This window comes from Daktulosphaira vitifoliae, unplaced genomic scaffold, assembly GCF_025091365.1.
Source record: "Daktulosphaira vitifoliae isolate Bord-2020 unplaced genomic scaffold, ASM2509136v1 Scaffold_1, whole genome shotgun sequence".
NCBI classification, from domain to species: Eukaryota; Metazoa; Arthropoda; class Insecta; order Hemiptera; family Phylloxeridae; genus Daktulosphaira; species Daktulosphaira vitifoliae.
In genome coordinates this window covers 43,527,293-43,543,002 of record NW_026099572.1, presented here as the reverse complement: position 1 = coordinate 43,543,002, position 15,710 = coordinate 43,527,293, and the positions used below count along the sequence as shown (strand labels likewise).

General features: G+C 28.5%; 1 protein-coding gene across 5 annotated transcripts in view; it reads right to left on the bottom strand.

Annotated features, from left to right (window-relative positions):
• Positions 1–15,710, bottom strand: part of LOC126897071 (nitric oxide synthase, salivary gland) — an 84,835-nt gene that overhangs the window by 58,895 nt on the left and 10,230 nt on the right. For all 5 annotated transcript variants that reach the window (XM_050670468.1, XM_050670473.1, XM_050670470.1 and 2 more), the window contains one exon: positions 10,235–10,465. In XM_050670468.1, coding sequence (XP_050526425.1) covers positions 10,235–10,450 — 216 coding nt within the window. In that variant the 5' untranslated portion in view covers positions 10,451–10,465. The remainder of the gene's footprint in view (positions 1–10,234; positions 10,466–15,710) is intronic.

Sequence of the window (15,710 nt, the reverse complement as noted above, 5' to 3'; positions counted from 1 at the left end):
GAATGAAAAAGGGATTATTAAAAAATATTATTTCTCATTAAAAAATAATGTTGATCCATACACTTTTCAATATGTCATAGCATTATAAAGTTAAAAATGTAAAAAATAAAATCGAGAATTTTCACACAATAATAGCATACGGTAGCCATTTTCACCGTAAAGATAAAATAAAGTCCGAAATTTTTTTTTTGCATAATAAAGTAAATTACATTAGCTTTAATTTAAGATATATATAAAAGTGTCAGACCTTCCGGAACACTTTCAAAAGTTACGTTGAAAAAGTTCTACTTTCTATATGCATTTTTATGTTTTGAATCCCCCCTGTATTTAGGGAAATGGTCCGATTTAAAAAAACAGTATGTCGAATGAAAGATCTATATAAATACTACTTCTCATAAAAAAATTGTAATGATTCATACATTTTTCAAAAAGTTATAGCATAATAAAGTTAAAAATGGAAAATACAAAATCGAAAATTTTCACACAAAAATAGCATTCGGTAGCCATTTACACCATGAAGATAAGATAAAGTCCGAAATTTTTTTTTTTGATGATAAAGCATATTACATTAGCTTTAATTTAAGATATATATAAAAGTGTCAGACCTTCCGGAACACTTTCAAAATTTAAGTTGAAAAAGTTAATTTTTTGTGAAAAAGTTGTCATTTTAAATCCCCCCTTGTGGGCAGGTTAAGGGTTAAATTTATGAAAAAAATATACCAAATGAAAGGTAATGATATTATGCATCTATATAAAAAAGAATTATATTGATATGTTCATTTTTGAAAAAGTTATGGCACTTTTAAGTAAAAAAAATTGAAAAAATTTCGAAAATTAGCGATTTTTAAATTTGTAATTTTTTTGGAGGTTTCCCCCATTTACGGGGAACGAGGGAATTTTTTTCAATTTTTAAGGGTAATGTCTTCGACTAGATACGATTTGTGATCTTTTGACGTATCGTTGAAAGAAATCCGTTCGGTGAGAGCTGAGAAAAAGTGGTAACAGACACACAAAAAAAAAAAAATAAACACATCTTAGTAAAACCAATACCTTCTCAGCTTCGCATCGAAGCTAAAAATCAGTGTTCAGATTAAATAGTTGTAAATTTGATGGTAACTTACTACCAGTTATTTCGTAGGAATAATTACCAATAAGATAAATATTAGTTCAATGCGAGGGGGGGCAAAAATAACTCACAACACATTACATTAAACACAAAATACCTAAGGCGTCGGCCTAAACCAGCGCCTTATTTCCTCCTGTACCGGGCGGCGCGGCTGCCTCTGTCTCAAGCGTTCAGCTTCCTCCTTCTTTTTCAAGATGGATTCGGCGAACGCCTGGACGAGCCTCCACGCCTCTCGGCTTCCCAACATCAGGTCCACCAGGGACCCGAATCGGAGCGTGGACCCTAGACGGGACTCCAGAGAGTACCGTTCCTGGGCCCACGCCTCGCACCGGAAGAGGGTGTGCAGAGCGCTATCAGCCTCTCCCGGGCGATCCGAACAGTGGTCGCACGTCGGCGCGGCTGCTTTACGAATATGATGCAAGTACTCGTTAAAGCAGCCGTGGCCGGACATCACTTGGGTGAGACGATAAGTCATTTCACCGTGAGTCCGGTCCACCCACCTGTCCAGCCGATCGGGTCCTATGAGGGACCTGGTCCACTCGCCTCTCGTCGTTTCCTCCGAGAGGCGAGTCCGCCACCGGAGCATGGTTATCCGCTTAAACGCTAGTCGGTCCTCGGGTTCGAGGGACCGGTTGCGGTCTCGGCGGAGCTCATGCCCGGCGGCGCGTTCCTCGGCGAGCAGATCAGCGGGCGGCAGTGACGACAGGATCCCCGCCGCCACTCCGGACACCGTTCGACACCGTGACTTAAGACAAAATAAAACATCGAGCGTTAACGAATCCGCGTGAATACCACCGAATGCTACGTTCATTCAACAATAACATGTAAAAATTTGAGATACACTGTCAAAGTCTATAGTTGTAACCTCAGATTATCCACAAGGTGGCTTTTTATTTGTCAACCTATTTTCTGTGTTTATTAATGAGATCATCTCGTCTAATTGTATACTTGTAGTATATGCTGATGATATCAACATTTTATAAAGTAGTAAATACTTGTTTGGTTGTTACAAACTTTAATACGATCTGGCATAGTTTAAGAGTTAATACAAAATCACAAAAAGATGACTGATAGAAACGAGCCATGCTTGTTCTATGTAAGTTAGGCATGTGATAAAAGATCTTATAGGAAAAATACCTAAATGGAGACTCAGATTACATTAGGCAAACTGCATTAATGATAGAACCAGAAATCAGGTGGTGAGAAGCGGCATAGAAGAGGAAGGCTATATTTTTATTTAGCAGCAAGATCTTAAAAACCGTAGCCAAAGAGGCAGAAAATTAAGTTATAAACATTATACCAAATTGTTTTTTGTTTGCTCGAAAATAATTCTTAAATCGAACAGATCATTTATTGTTAACCTTTTATTTTTAACGATTAGATATATTTTATGGTAAATTAACTTTTATTCAAACATTTAAATACAATAATAAAAAATAACTATTTTTTTAAGGAAATAAAACGTATACACGTTTTGGATTGAGAAAAATTTTCATACTGTTATTTTTATTTAATATTTAAGTTTGGATCGTTATCGTTTGATTGCCATCGTTTGCTATACAAATATACAGGTATTCAGTAAGTAAAGAAACAGGTCAATTGTTATAAATAATGAGAACAATAGAAATCCGTTTCCTTACTTACTGAACACCTATATATGTGCGTATATTTTTAATAGGATTTTATCTATGGGTTTGAAAAATTTGAATCAATACATTTATCTAAAATGCTGCATTGTGTATTTAACAAAAAAATATAGTATAATAATTGTCAAATGATCATTTAACATTTATAATAAATAACTCTGCAAGTTTTCTTTTTAAGTAGACTTTTATTGTAACATCAACAATGTTAAGGGTAGTTTTTGGCAGGGGCGTAATTTCAGATTTTTTTTAGGGGGGTGCGCGAGATTTCAAGTAGGCCATTTTGAAATTTCATCAGGCCATATAAAAATAGATAAATCTACTTAAGTAAATTATTCTTTTTTTAATTTTTCTATAGATTATGAATTAAAATCAAGATAAGTAGTAAATATAAATTATAATAATATTTAATATTTTAATATTAGATAATATAACGAAGTGTCGGGGTCATAGCAACCACCACCCTGACCATCCTCCAAATCACGCCCCTAACTTTTAGTATTATTAAATTTAAGCAATTATTATTATTATTAGTATAATTTGTAACATAAACTATTAGCTATATTTCTATATAAAAATGGAGTGTGTGTATATATGTATATATTTTTTTTTACATAATCTACATAAAAATGCCTTAATTTTGAATTCTTGTATTTATAATTTTTTGAAAAAAAAAAACAATTTTCAGCGTTAAACGATAGGATTATTTAATTAAACATTTGTGATGAGACAATATAAATAGAAAGTTTATTTTAATGTTGTTAATTACAATTAGAGTTTCGGATAACTTTAGTTAGTGTCTAGCCAATAAAACATGGTAGAATAGCTACTGACGTGACATTATGTAATTATATAGGATGTTCAGTAAGTAAGGAAACGATGTTCTATTGTTCTTATTGTTAGTAACAATTGACCTGTTTCCTTACTTACTGACCATTCTGTATATTGAGTTGGAACCAAATGTATTGTTTGAAATACTGATGACTTTTAATGAAAAAAGTAGCTTTACTAGATATAAGATTATCAATAGTTATCTCATTTATAAATTGACATGTCATCACCATCTCCTTAATTTTTATCTTGATTATTTTAGGTAAGATGTACTTTTCAATTTGAAAGTATTTTTATACCGACTGTCGTTCTGACGCAACCTTTTTGTAGCTGTGAGAATCAAAGAGATAAAGTGCGTGTCGCTGTTAAAATTACCATATGATCACCCATCAAGGAACCAACAGCAAACAGTGCAACTGAACATTATCACTGAGGCAACGGCTTAATGTTCCAATGTGCAACACCGCACCTTTTAATGCATTGAAATGCGTGTGGTAAAATATCTATATGCAAATTTCTTAAAACTGTTTTACAATTTAAGATAAAGAAACAGTTTAATGTTTGTTGTAACGTTTTCAAAACTTTGCCATAGTATATCCATCATGCTTAATTTTTCAATGAGTTTGCGTTTACAAAAGAAAAGATTGAAGAATTGAGGTATTAAAGCTAAAATTTATACTGATTATGTTTTTGACAAGTTTGTTGAACGGTTAAAAATTATTTAAAAATATACTGTTGTATCTTTTGAGTTATGTATGAGCCTGCCATTAACATTTCACATGATAGATAAATATAATACTGAGTATTGAAAAATGTAAAATCCATTTGTTAAGATAAATAATAGCCATAATCATTAAATAAAAATGTTCACCTAGTAAAAATTCTTTTGTTTATTGGAATTTTTTATTTAAATACTAAAAAATGTTTAAAGTTCTTAAATTTGTTCAACTTGCTCTGATTCATAAAAATATAATGATTAAAAAGAAGAAAAAGACCAACTATTAATATGCAAATCTGGATAAGTTATTACATTTTTTTTAAACTCATTAAGTTAACTCTTGAAAATAGTGCTTTAAGTTAAGTAAAAAGCTAAATTATTATACTCTTATATATTTAACCTAGTTAAGTTGAAATTGATGAACATTTATTTACTATTTTTAATTTAATTAATAGTTTAATAAAATGTATAATTTAATTATTAAATTTATACATATATTTAAAAAAACATAAATATATAATGCTAATATACATAATAATACACATTTTTTTGTTTAGCATTAGCTAGCTTAAGCAAATCTTATTTTCTGGAAACAAAATTATTGGTTATAAAGTTAGAATTAACGAAAAGAACTTTAAGTACAATATTTTTTCAACAAATTTAGAATTTGTAAATAAATTGTTTATTACGAATAGTTTATTAAGAATACTCCAAAAGAGGGATTTAGGAATATATGTAGACAATAGCCAGGGAGAACAAAAATTATGAGAGCCCTAATCCTGCCAAAAAAGAAATTATAAGAAAAAAATATTTATAAACCGAAATTAACTATTCATAACAGTTCTCATTGCACTATTCACGGCGTTTTAAGGGATTCTTGATCCTTAACTAGTCCGCTAAATGATAGCGAGTTATTTATGCAAGACTAAAATAATCAAGTATATAAAATATAACTTGAAAAAGTGGTTCATCGTGTAATAATCATATTTAATAATGTAATTGGAAATTATAAATCAATAATCATACATAAAAGAAACATTTAAAAAAAAATCATTAAGATTGTTTTCTATTAATACTTGATATTTTTTTAATGCCTTGGTCCGTTTTCCTACGGAAATACTAGAATTAACTAATAATTTTGAAAAAAAAAAAACAATCAATGGACCGCAAATATAACTACAAAACATTGATTTTCTTTTTAAAAAACTAAACGTGTTACAACAATAGGTTTTGTTCCATTCTCGAGATGAATTGGCTATAGAATTTAACACTCCAATGTTAAAAGATAAGCCTGATAACCATTGCTTTTATTATTATTCTATAACCATTTCAATTTTAAAACTCGATTATGTGAGCTTTGTTTAAGTCAAGACATTTTAGCTTCGATGCGAAGCTGAGAAGGTATTGGTTTTACTATGATGTGTTTTTTTTTTTTTTTTTGTGTCTGTTACCACTTTTTCTCAGCTCTCACCGAACGGATTTCTTTCAACGATACGTCAAAAGATCACAAATCGTATCTAGTCGAAGACATTACCCTTCAAAATTGAAAAAATTTCCCTCGTTCCCCGTAAATGGGGGAAACCTCCAAAAAAATTACAAATTTAAAAATCGCTAATTTTCGAAATTTTTTCAATTTTTTTTACTAAAAACTGCCGTAACTTTTTCAAAAATGAACATATCAATATAATTCTTTTTTATATAGATGCTTGATGTCTTTACCTATCATTTGGTATATTTTTTTTGTAAATCTGACACTTAACCTGCCCACAAGAGGGGATTTAAAATGACAACTTTTTCACAAAAAATTAACTTTTTCAACTTAACTTTTGAAAATGTTCCGGAAGGTCTGACACTTTTATATATATCTTAAATTAAAGCTTATGTAATATACTTTAATTTGAAAAAAAAAAATTTGACCTCTGGACTTGTCTTCGTGGTGAAAGTTGACATCAAAGTTAATAAAAAATTACGATTTTTGTAAAATAATTTTTTTTTATATTTTTAACTTAATAATGCTCTAACTTTTTCAAAAATGAACATATCAATATAATTTTTTTTTATATAGATGCTTGATGTCTTTACTTATTAGTTGGTATATTTTTTTTGTAAATTCGACCTTTTTTCTGCCCACAGGGGGGGATTTAAAATGACAACTTTTTCACAAAAAATTAACTTTTTCAACTTAACTTTTGAAAATGTTCCGGAAGGTCTGACACTTTTATATATATCTTAAATTAAAGCTAATGTAATATACTTTAATTTGAAAAAAAAAAATTTGACCTCTGGACTTGTCTTCACGGCGAAAATGGCTACCGAATGCTATTTTCGTGTGAAAATTCTCGATTTTATTATTTATATTATATTTAACTTTATAATGCTATAACTTATTGAAAAGTTTATGGATCCACACAATTTTTTTATGAGAAATAATATTTTTTAATAAACCCTTTTTCATTCGACATACTTTATCTTAATCGAGATATTAATAAGGAACCAGCAGATCAAGTAGCTTTTGGAATAAAACACCAATTTTTTTAAAATTAAACACTATCTAAAGATTTGCATCGAAGCGTTTATTTTTGATAGTGATTTTAATCACTGTCAGATATCATTATACTTGATCCAACTATGCCACGTCACCACTGTGCCGCGACCCCCCTGTGCTGGGTTTTTTATATTTAAGTAAAAATAAAATGGTTTTATTATATACTGTGTCGTAGATTATAATTTATAATGATCAATGATCATTGATAGAGTGGTCCTTATTTTTTAAGTATAAAATTTTGATGATCGCACTCCTAAAATTAGATCTAATTAAAAATAAATCGATGTAAAATTTGATTCTCAAATGTCAACGTATAACGTGCCCAAGAAGGTTAAAAATTCGATCACAAAGATATTTTTTAAATATATGTGCTTCATCTCCAAAAATTTTATTTATACGTAAAAAATATAAGAAATTATAAATATAGCTATTTATGTAAAAAAAGTTATTACAAAAAGTCATAAGTAAAATATTTGATCACTCCCAAAACAAAATGCAAAAGTTAAAAATAATATTTTTACTAGTAAATTAATATCTTTTGACAATTTAAATATACCCGACAACCGTTTTAGTTACCAAAAACTATTTTTAGTGCTTCACTTATTGATTTAAAATAAATAAAAACACTAATTTATATAACAGAAAAAAATGTAGACGGTTTATTGTTTAAAACACTAAGAAAATTTATATAAAAATTATATTAATGCACTACGTGTACTTAACTACTTAACCGATTAACTGACGACTTGCTAACTAACTGATTGACGTTATTGTTACGTCGCGCCGTTTTATATTGTGTTGAGTTCAAGAAGATTCTCTTACGGAGCGATCGAGAACATTCCATAGTCACTACACTATTCATGTAAAAGTTGTTTAAAATTTAATTTTTAATATGTATTGTAAAATAAATTGAAAAGGTTTTGTATTTGAAACAAGGTAAACTCATAAATTGTTAGCATTTTCCTATACTAATTGAAAAAACTTTGAGCATTTTAAAATACTTATAAATAATTACATATCATTTTATTTAAAAAAGAACGTTATATTATAAAAATCTATAAAATAATGTTCACAAAAATTTAACATTTTGAAATAATATTTACAATAAACAATTGAGAATATAATTATATGATTACAACACTAGTATTGAATATTAATATTAACAATAACTAGATACCTATATAAATTATAGAAATATAAATAAGAAATGATTATATAATGTAAAATACTTTGTCCCAATAGTGTAACTTTTTTACTGTTGGGGAATCGCTTTTAATATTGTGTAACAACTCTTAACAGTTTTTGTTTTTCGTTTTTTGATCCTATTTCATTAAAGTACTTAACTTAACTGCAGTATCATTCACAATTTTGAGATTATTAATTATTTCTTGACCTTTGCAATAATTTGAATTTTCTTCCCATGTAGAAGTTTCTATAAAACTATAACTGATACTAAATCGTTAAAAAAAAAATGTAAAGTTTTGCATGATACAAAATCTTTTATTTGATATATTTCTTTTTTATAAAGTTTGGTATGGCCGGCCCCTCGAACCCGAGGACCGGTTGGCGCTCAGGTGGATAACCATGCTCCGGTGACGGATTCTCCTCTCGGAGGAAACGACGAGAGAGGAGTGGACCAGGTCCCTCATAGGACCCGATCGGCTGGACAGGTGGGTGGACCGGACAGCGAATGACAGCGCTCTGCACACCCTCCTCTGGTGCGAGGCATGGGCCTAGGAACGGGACTCTTTGGAGTTCCGACTAGGGTCTGCGTTCCGAGTCGGGTCCATAGTAGACCTGATGTTGAGGAGCAGGGGGCGTGGAGGCTCGTCCAAACGTTCGCCGAATGCCTCTTGAAAAAGAAGGAGGAAGCGGAACGCCTGAGACAGAGGCAGCTTCGCCGCCCGGTACAGAAGGACCAGTGGCGATGGTTCAGGCCGGTTCCTTAGGGTCTTGTTTTTGTTTTGTAAGTTACTTTGCCAACCCTCCCAAACGGTTTCCACTCTGGGATCCGATTAATGGGAGGGGGCTACACCACGTTGTGAATCAGCTCTTGATTCATTTCGAGCTGATTCATAACGTGGTGGAGTGAATTATATGGACAGCGTGGGCCGCCCTGAAGTAATGCCAACCGCGTTACAAAAAAAAAAAAATAATAAAAAAAAAAAAAAACCCAGACCAGGGGGGTCGCGGCACAGTGGTGTCGTGGTATAGTTGGATCAAGTATAATGATATCTGACAGTGATTAAAATCACTATAAAAAAAAACGCTTCGATGCAAATCTTTAGATAGTGTTAAATTTAAAAAAAAATAGTGTTTTATTCCAAAAGCTACATGATCTGCTGGTTCCTTATTAATATCTCGATTAAGATAAAGTATGTCGAACGAAAAAGGGTTTATTAAAAAATATTATTTCTCAGAAAAATATTGTGTTGATCCATACACTTTTCAATAAGTTATAGCATTATAAAGTTAAAAATATAAAAAATAAAATCGAGAATTTTTATACAAAAATAGAATTCGATAGCCATTTTCTCCATGAAGACAAGTTCAGAGGTCAAATTTCTTTTTTTCAAATTAAAGTATATTACATTACTCTTTTTGGGTTAATTTGAATTCTTTATGAAAAATTAATATTTAAAGTTTAAAGGGTTTTCGACATCCATTGAGCATGGTAAATCAATCCAGAGATTCTAAAAGATACCTCTAGATAGCACTCCATTTAAAGAAATTACTGTGGTCTCAAGAAATTCTCTATAATTTTAATTAGTTCAAATAAAACTCTAAAATATGTTTAATAGAACTTTGTAATTTTGAGTATTTATCAGTTTACCTTGTGATCATCATTAGCAAATACATAATCTTTTCAATTTATTTTACAACAAATATTAAAAATTAAATTTTAAACAACTTTTACAAGAACAGTTTTTTGATAACTAGAACGGTTATCATATATATTTAAATTGTCAAAAGGTATTAATTTTACTGGTAAAAATAACTTTTTAAACTTTAGAATTTTGGGGGGATGATATTTGATTTATGACTTTTTGTAATAAATTTTTTTACGTATAATATTTAGATTTATAATTTCTTTCTTATAATTTTTTCGTATAAATAACATTTTTGAAGATGAAGCCACATATATTGAAAAACTACATTTGTGATCGAATTTTTAATCTTCTTAAAGCACGTGTTAACGTTGACTTATGGGAACAAAATTTTTCATATTTTAATTTTTAATGTATTATAACAAATTTTAGGTGTGTGACCTGAAATATTTTAACTATATAGCTAAACACGATCATAATGATCATAATAGGATCACTCCTACTAGATACATAAAAAACTGTAATTATACAATCATTACGTACCTGTTTAGAATTTTGGTGTAAAGTATCAAAAACTTCTGCTTTAGCTGAGTAATTTTTGAGTTTTATTGGTTTATGGATGGTAATATTTGAATGGTCAGTATGTTGTCCGTCTACAATTAAATCTATAAATCTATTGCTAACTATCGACCCTCGTTTTACATAACCAGGAGTTACCAACTCCAGCGAAACCTTTTCATCTGGAGTGTCACGTGCCATGTCTAGTGACTTCCACTAAAAAAATAAAATTTTATTATTTTTATAGATTAGCATTAGTATAAGTTCGTTTTTAAATAAATAGTTTCTCATTTTGTTAACTAATTTATCTACATTATCACATAATTTGAAAGAATTTTTTTTTTTTGGGGGGGGAAGAATGGTTATTTTTAAGTAGCAAGTTCCATTCTCTAAATACATCTTGTACTTTAAGTGCTATTTAATAATACATTTACGTAAAACATATATTATGATCTAAAAATGTTGAATTTTACCAAAAACATTTTTAATTTATTTTATTTGTAAGATAAATTCGTTGGAACCTTTTTTTTAATTTATGAAACTCGTTTTAAACAATGCTAAAAATTGAGATGATTTCGATTTTTCAAAAATTGTGACTAGAAATTATGTATTTAGCTTATGTGTTAGTAGGTATTTAGGATTGATTATAATTTCTGAAATATGTATAAGCGATTTTTTAGTAGTTTTTAAAGTTTTTTGAGTTAAATATTATTAATATAATTTTAATGTTAAATAATATTAGGCGCAAGTGATCAATTTCTTGTTTATATTACATTTAGAAAATTCATTATTACGCCTCTATCGTTTAATATATATTATTATAGATTTCAATAAATGAAATTATTTAAATATTAATATTTTATTACTAATATAAATTTCACTTAAGCAAACTCGAATTAAAAGCGAAAATCACCTTCATACCTAAAATTATAGTGATTCTGTACTAAAAATAACATATTTATGAAATTTAAATGATTTCTAAAACACAAAGGTTTCATTTAAATTTGAACCTTCAATTTTTAATTCTGGATTTAGCTTTTATTTTTAAACATAAATCCATATATTTTCTTTTATAAAATATTTAAATAAATATATTGATAAATTAAACATATGATAATATTAATACATAATTAATTTAAAGATTAATAAATATATATATTTTTTAATAAATAAAACAAGACTATGTTATATAATTAAAAATAATTATTTAGTAATAATAAATTTATTTGTTTAACAGAAATATTAAAAATGTGATATTTGATTACTATTTAAAATCAAATGTCTTCTCAAAAGTAATACCTATAATGATTTTTTTCTTACTACTTCAAAAAATTGAATAATGATATAGTCCACTTGGTTTAAAAGAAAAACAAAAAAACTGTTCTTTTTTCTCCTTGAGATTAGTATTGTTTCTATTTTTGTCAAGTGTCATACATATTTTGTTGACTCAAACAATAATCTACTGATACAAGTTATTCTAATCATGTTCAATCGGTTTTATTTGTATTTACCCGTTTAAAATAATTTCTAACTGTAAATAATTAAATTTTTCAGCGAAAAGTTTGTTCAAATATTTGTAAGCGGTAGATAGGAATCTCGCGCATTCGAGTGACCGAACTATATTATTTAGGTAATAACAACATGTAGAAATATTGTCTATGTCAATCATTATCATGTTTTTAAAGTTCTTATTGTGAATAAATAATATATATTTGTTGACAAATATATTATGTTCCATTAAAATGTAATTCTCAATCAAATAGTATATTTACTTAATTGAACTGACTTTTTTTCAATTATGCAACACACCAACCTTGAGATATTATGTTAAATTAAAATTAAAAAAATATTAATACGAATTTTCACAATAGTTACACGAATAGAATCTATACCGATAAATGTACAATTTAATTCCAAATACAGATATCAGATTTGAAGAAAGTCGTTTGTTAATACATACAACTTTGTAAGACTATGCATTTGTTCTTTATATTTAGTGCGATAATAAACAGTCTTATTATATTTACTTTGTGTTAAACTCATAAGATTGGTTTCACTCCTTCTACATTTTTACATCTTTTGTGTCTCTATCGTGATTGCAATCTAAGCTTTACCATAATGTTACCGAGGGGCATTTTAATACATATTTCGCTTTATACAATTGCATTGCATTCAACTTCTTATGAATAACTCGTTAGGATTAATATTTATCTATAACGAGCTACTTGAGATTGAAATATTTTTCCCTAAGTATTAATTAAGTAAGGTTAGTTTATTAGCTATTTCTTTTGTAAGAACTGAGACGTACCTATAAACTAATGACAACATATTTTAACTTAATTTAGTTACAACTTAATTATTTCTATATTCTACTAATGAGTTGTATGAATTTATTAACCAAAAAAACTTCAACAATATCACACTTACATTACTTATAATTGTAAATGTTAAATATGATTTTAATTTGATAAATTTAAAGTAGACCATACTCTTTAATGAAAAAAATAAGATATAAAATTAAAAATTGAAGAGGAAAACATATTTTTAGCTTCATGGCGAAACTGAGAAAGTATTAGATTCAACTCAAGTTTTGAAAATTTTCAAATATTAAAATATTTGAAATATTGACACTTTTATTTAATCTTAAATTAAAGCTTATGTAATATACTATACTATGAAGAAAAATAATTTCGAGATATAGTGAACATGGTTATCATATTCAAAAATATTAGCTATTTTTGTGTTCAAATTTTGGGTTTTGCATTTCAATTTATTTTAATATACCTTATAATGGAGTACACTGATTTTCATGAATATTTTATAACACTAATTGACATAGAACATAAAATTAAACTTATTAAATTTTTTTTTCTTTTAAGTAGAAAAAATTAATTTTAACATTTGAATCAGCTTATATTTTATCGAAAAACGAATGCGACAAACGTAGGCCGATTCAGTAAAAATCATTGCTGTGGCAATGATTTTTTTGCAATTTTTCCTTAATTCTATTTTAGTTAGAATTTTGCTTTTATATAATCCACAAATTTCTTAAAATTTAACTACCAACTACTTATTTGCATCGAAGCGTATCTTATGATAGTGATTTTAATCACTGTCAGATTAAATCTATATTAGTCCCAACTGTGCCACGACTTCACTGTGCTACCATTTTTTTTTATAATAATTTTAGTAAATATTCTGTTTTTCAAGTCTAAATAGTTCATTGAGTCTTAAATTTGATTTAAAAAAAAACTATTATAACTCATTTTTGAAATATTTCAAAAAAGTATATATTTTATAATAAAATTTATTTGATGATGAAATATTTTGATTACGTGAACTTTTGTCCATTTATTGATTTTAAAAGTTGATGGAAGTAAAAAACTGGCGGTAGGTAAAATCAGTAAAAATCGAATGAAAACGTGACGGATAGACAAGTTAATTTTGGAAGACGATTTCAATTCCCGGAAAGGACATACATCCTATATGTCACTATACAATTTCCTTTTATTTGTATCTTTATCACAACAACTTTTTCGATTTTCTTTTTTTAATCGTATAAATAAATCGCTATTATAACATACTACCAGATGCATGCGGCACAAAATCACTTAACAAAATAATTATGTTTAATTGTATTTGTCATTCGCATTAGTCATTTGCTGCTTATTCTATCGACAAAAAATTATCTACAGTAGCTAAACAATCCATGAGTCAGTACACTGACATCATGTGTCAAAACATATAGTCAGAAACATGTGTTTTCGACCACTCAATGACTGTTTGTGTTATGAATTATATAAACGTGAAACTCAAGTTCACTTGTCCATCAATTATCTATTGGCAGTGATCACCCACTAAATATCTGTCGACCTACACGTGAAAAGGTATTAACGAATCTCGAAGTCCGTTATCCGATGTTTTTATCTTTTGTAATTTAGATCACTGTCAGTATTTAAATACGCCTCTTAAGAACTGATGTGACTGTTAATAGTTCGAAAATCGTCTGGATTGCGTTACGTGAGTACATATTGCGAAGGGGAAAAAATAACAACAAATGCATCATTTGGTAAAACATTATTCCAAGACATTCCTTGCCTTTGAATTTATGTGAATTCGCGCGCCAGCGATGATTAAATGAAAATAAATATAGAAAACGTTTTTCTCTGCTCGAAAAATCTTTACCCTAGTAGCTTGAAGGAATTGTCGCTGTTGTAATACACGGTATATTTGTATTATGTCCACGTGATGGACCGGAAGGGTCGATTATTTGCCACTTGTGCTTTAATAACCTTCCGTCTGATCGCCACAACACGACCGGTCTCTTCAAACGGAGGTTTATAACCTTACTTAATAGAGTCGAGTTGGCCCGCGAGACATACTGTAGGAAGCAAAGTGAAAGAGGAAACAAAAATTATACTTTTAGCTTCCATGCGTAGTTGGATGGTATTTTTTAACTATGTCGTGGTTTTACATTTTTGTGACTGTCTATGTGAAATGGAAAAGTATATGTTTAACCAGTTTACAAACGAGAACATAATCTAAAAAATTGACTATTCAATATCAAATTTGAAACTAGAGTTTAAAAATATTAATATTTTCATACCAAAGGAGGAGTAGTTTATAAACGCCTAGCGATAATAATAAATAGACTGACTCTTAACCTCTAATATTTATATTTAAGTGTAAATAATTTCCTATACTGTTAAAAAGACATTATCGATTAATAATAAATATATATTAATTAATGTATTAGTTTTCTTTAATAAATCATTTTCTTGTTTGGATAAACACATGTTTTCATTAAAAAAACTTAGTTAAAGTTAGAAAATTTTAAGAAAAAAAGAGAGAGGATAAAATCAATTTTTCTTTTTTTAATTATAGAATACCAAATACTTCTAACACTGAAAAAAAACCCATCACAGGGGGGTCGCGGCACAGTGGTCCCATGGTATAGTTGGATCAAGTATAATTTTATCTGACAGTGATTAAAATCACTATCAAAAATAAACGCTTCGATGCAAATCTTTAGATAGTGTTTAATTTTAAAAAAATTGATGTATTATTCCAAAAGCTACATGATCTGCTAGTTCCTTATTAATATCTTGATTAAGATAAAGTATGTCGAATGAAATAGGAATTATTAAAAAATGTTATTTCTCATAAAACAATTGTGTTGATCCATACACTTTTCAATAAGTTATAGCATTTTCGCCGTGAAGACAAGTCCAGAGATCAAATTTTTTTTTTCAAATTAAAGTATATTACATTAGCTTTAATTTAAGTATTATATAAAAGTGTCAGACCTTCCGGAACATTTTCAAAAGTTAAGTTGAAAAAGTTAATTTTTTGTGAAAAAGTTGTCATTTTAAATCCCCCCTGTGGGCAGTTAAAGGGTCAAATTTACAAAAAAAATATACCAAATGATAGGTAAAGACATCAAGCATCTATATAAAAAAAA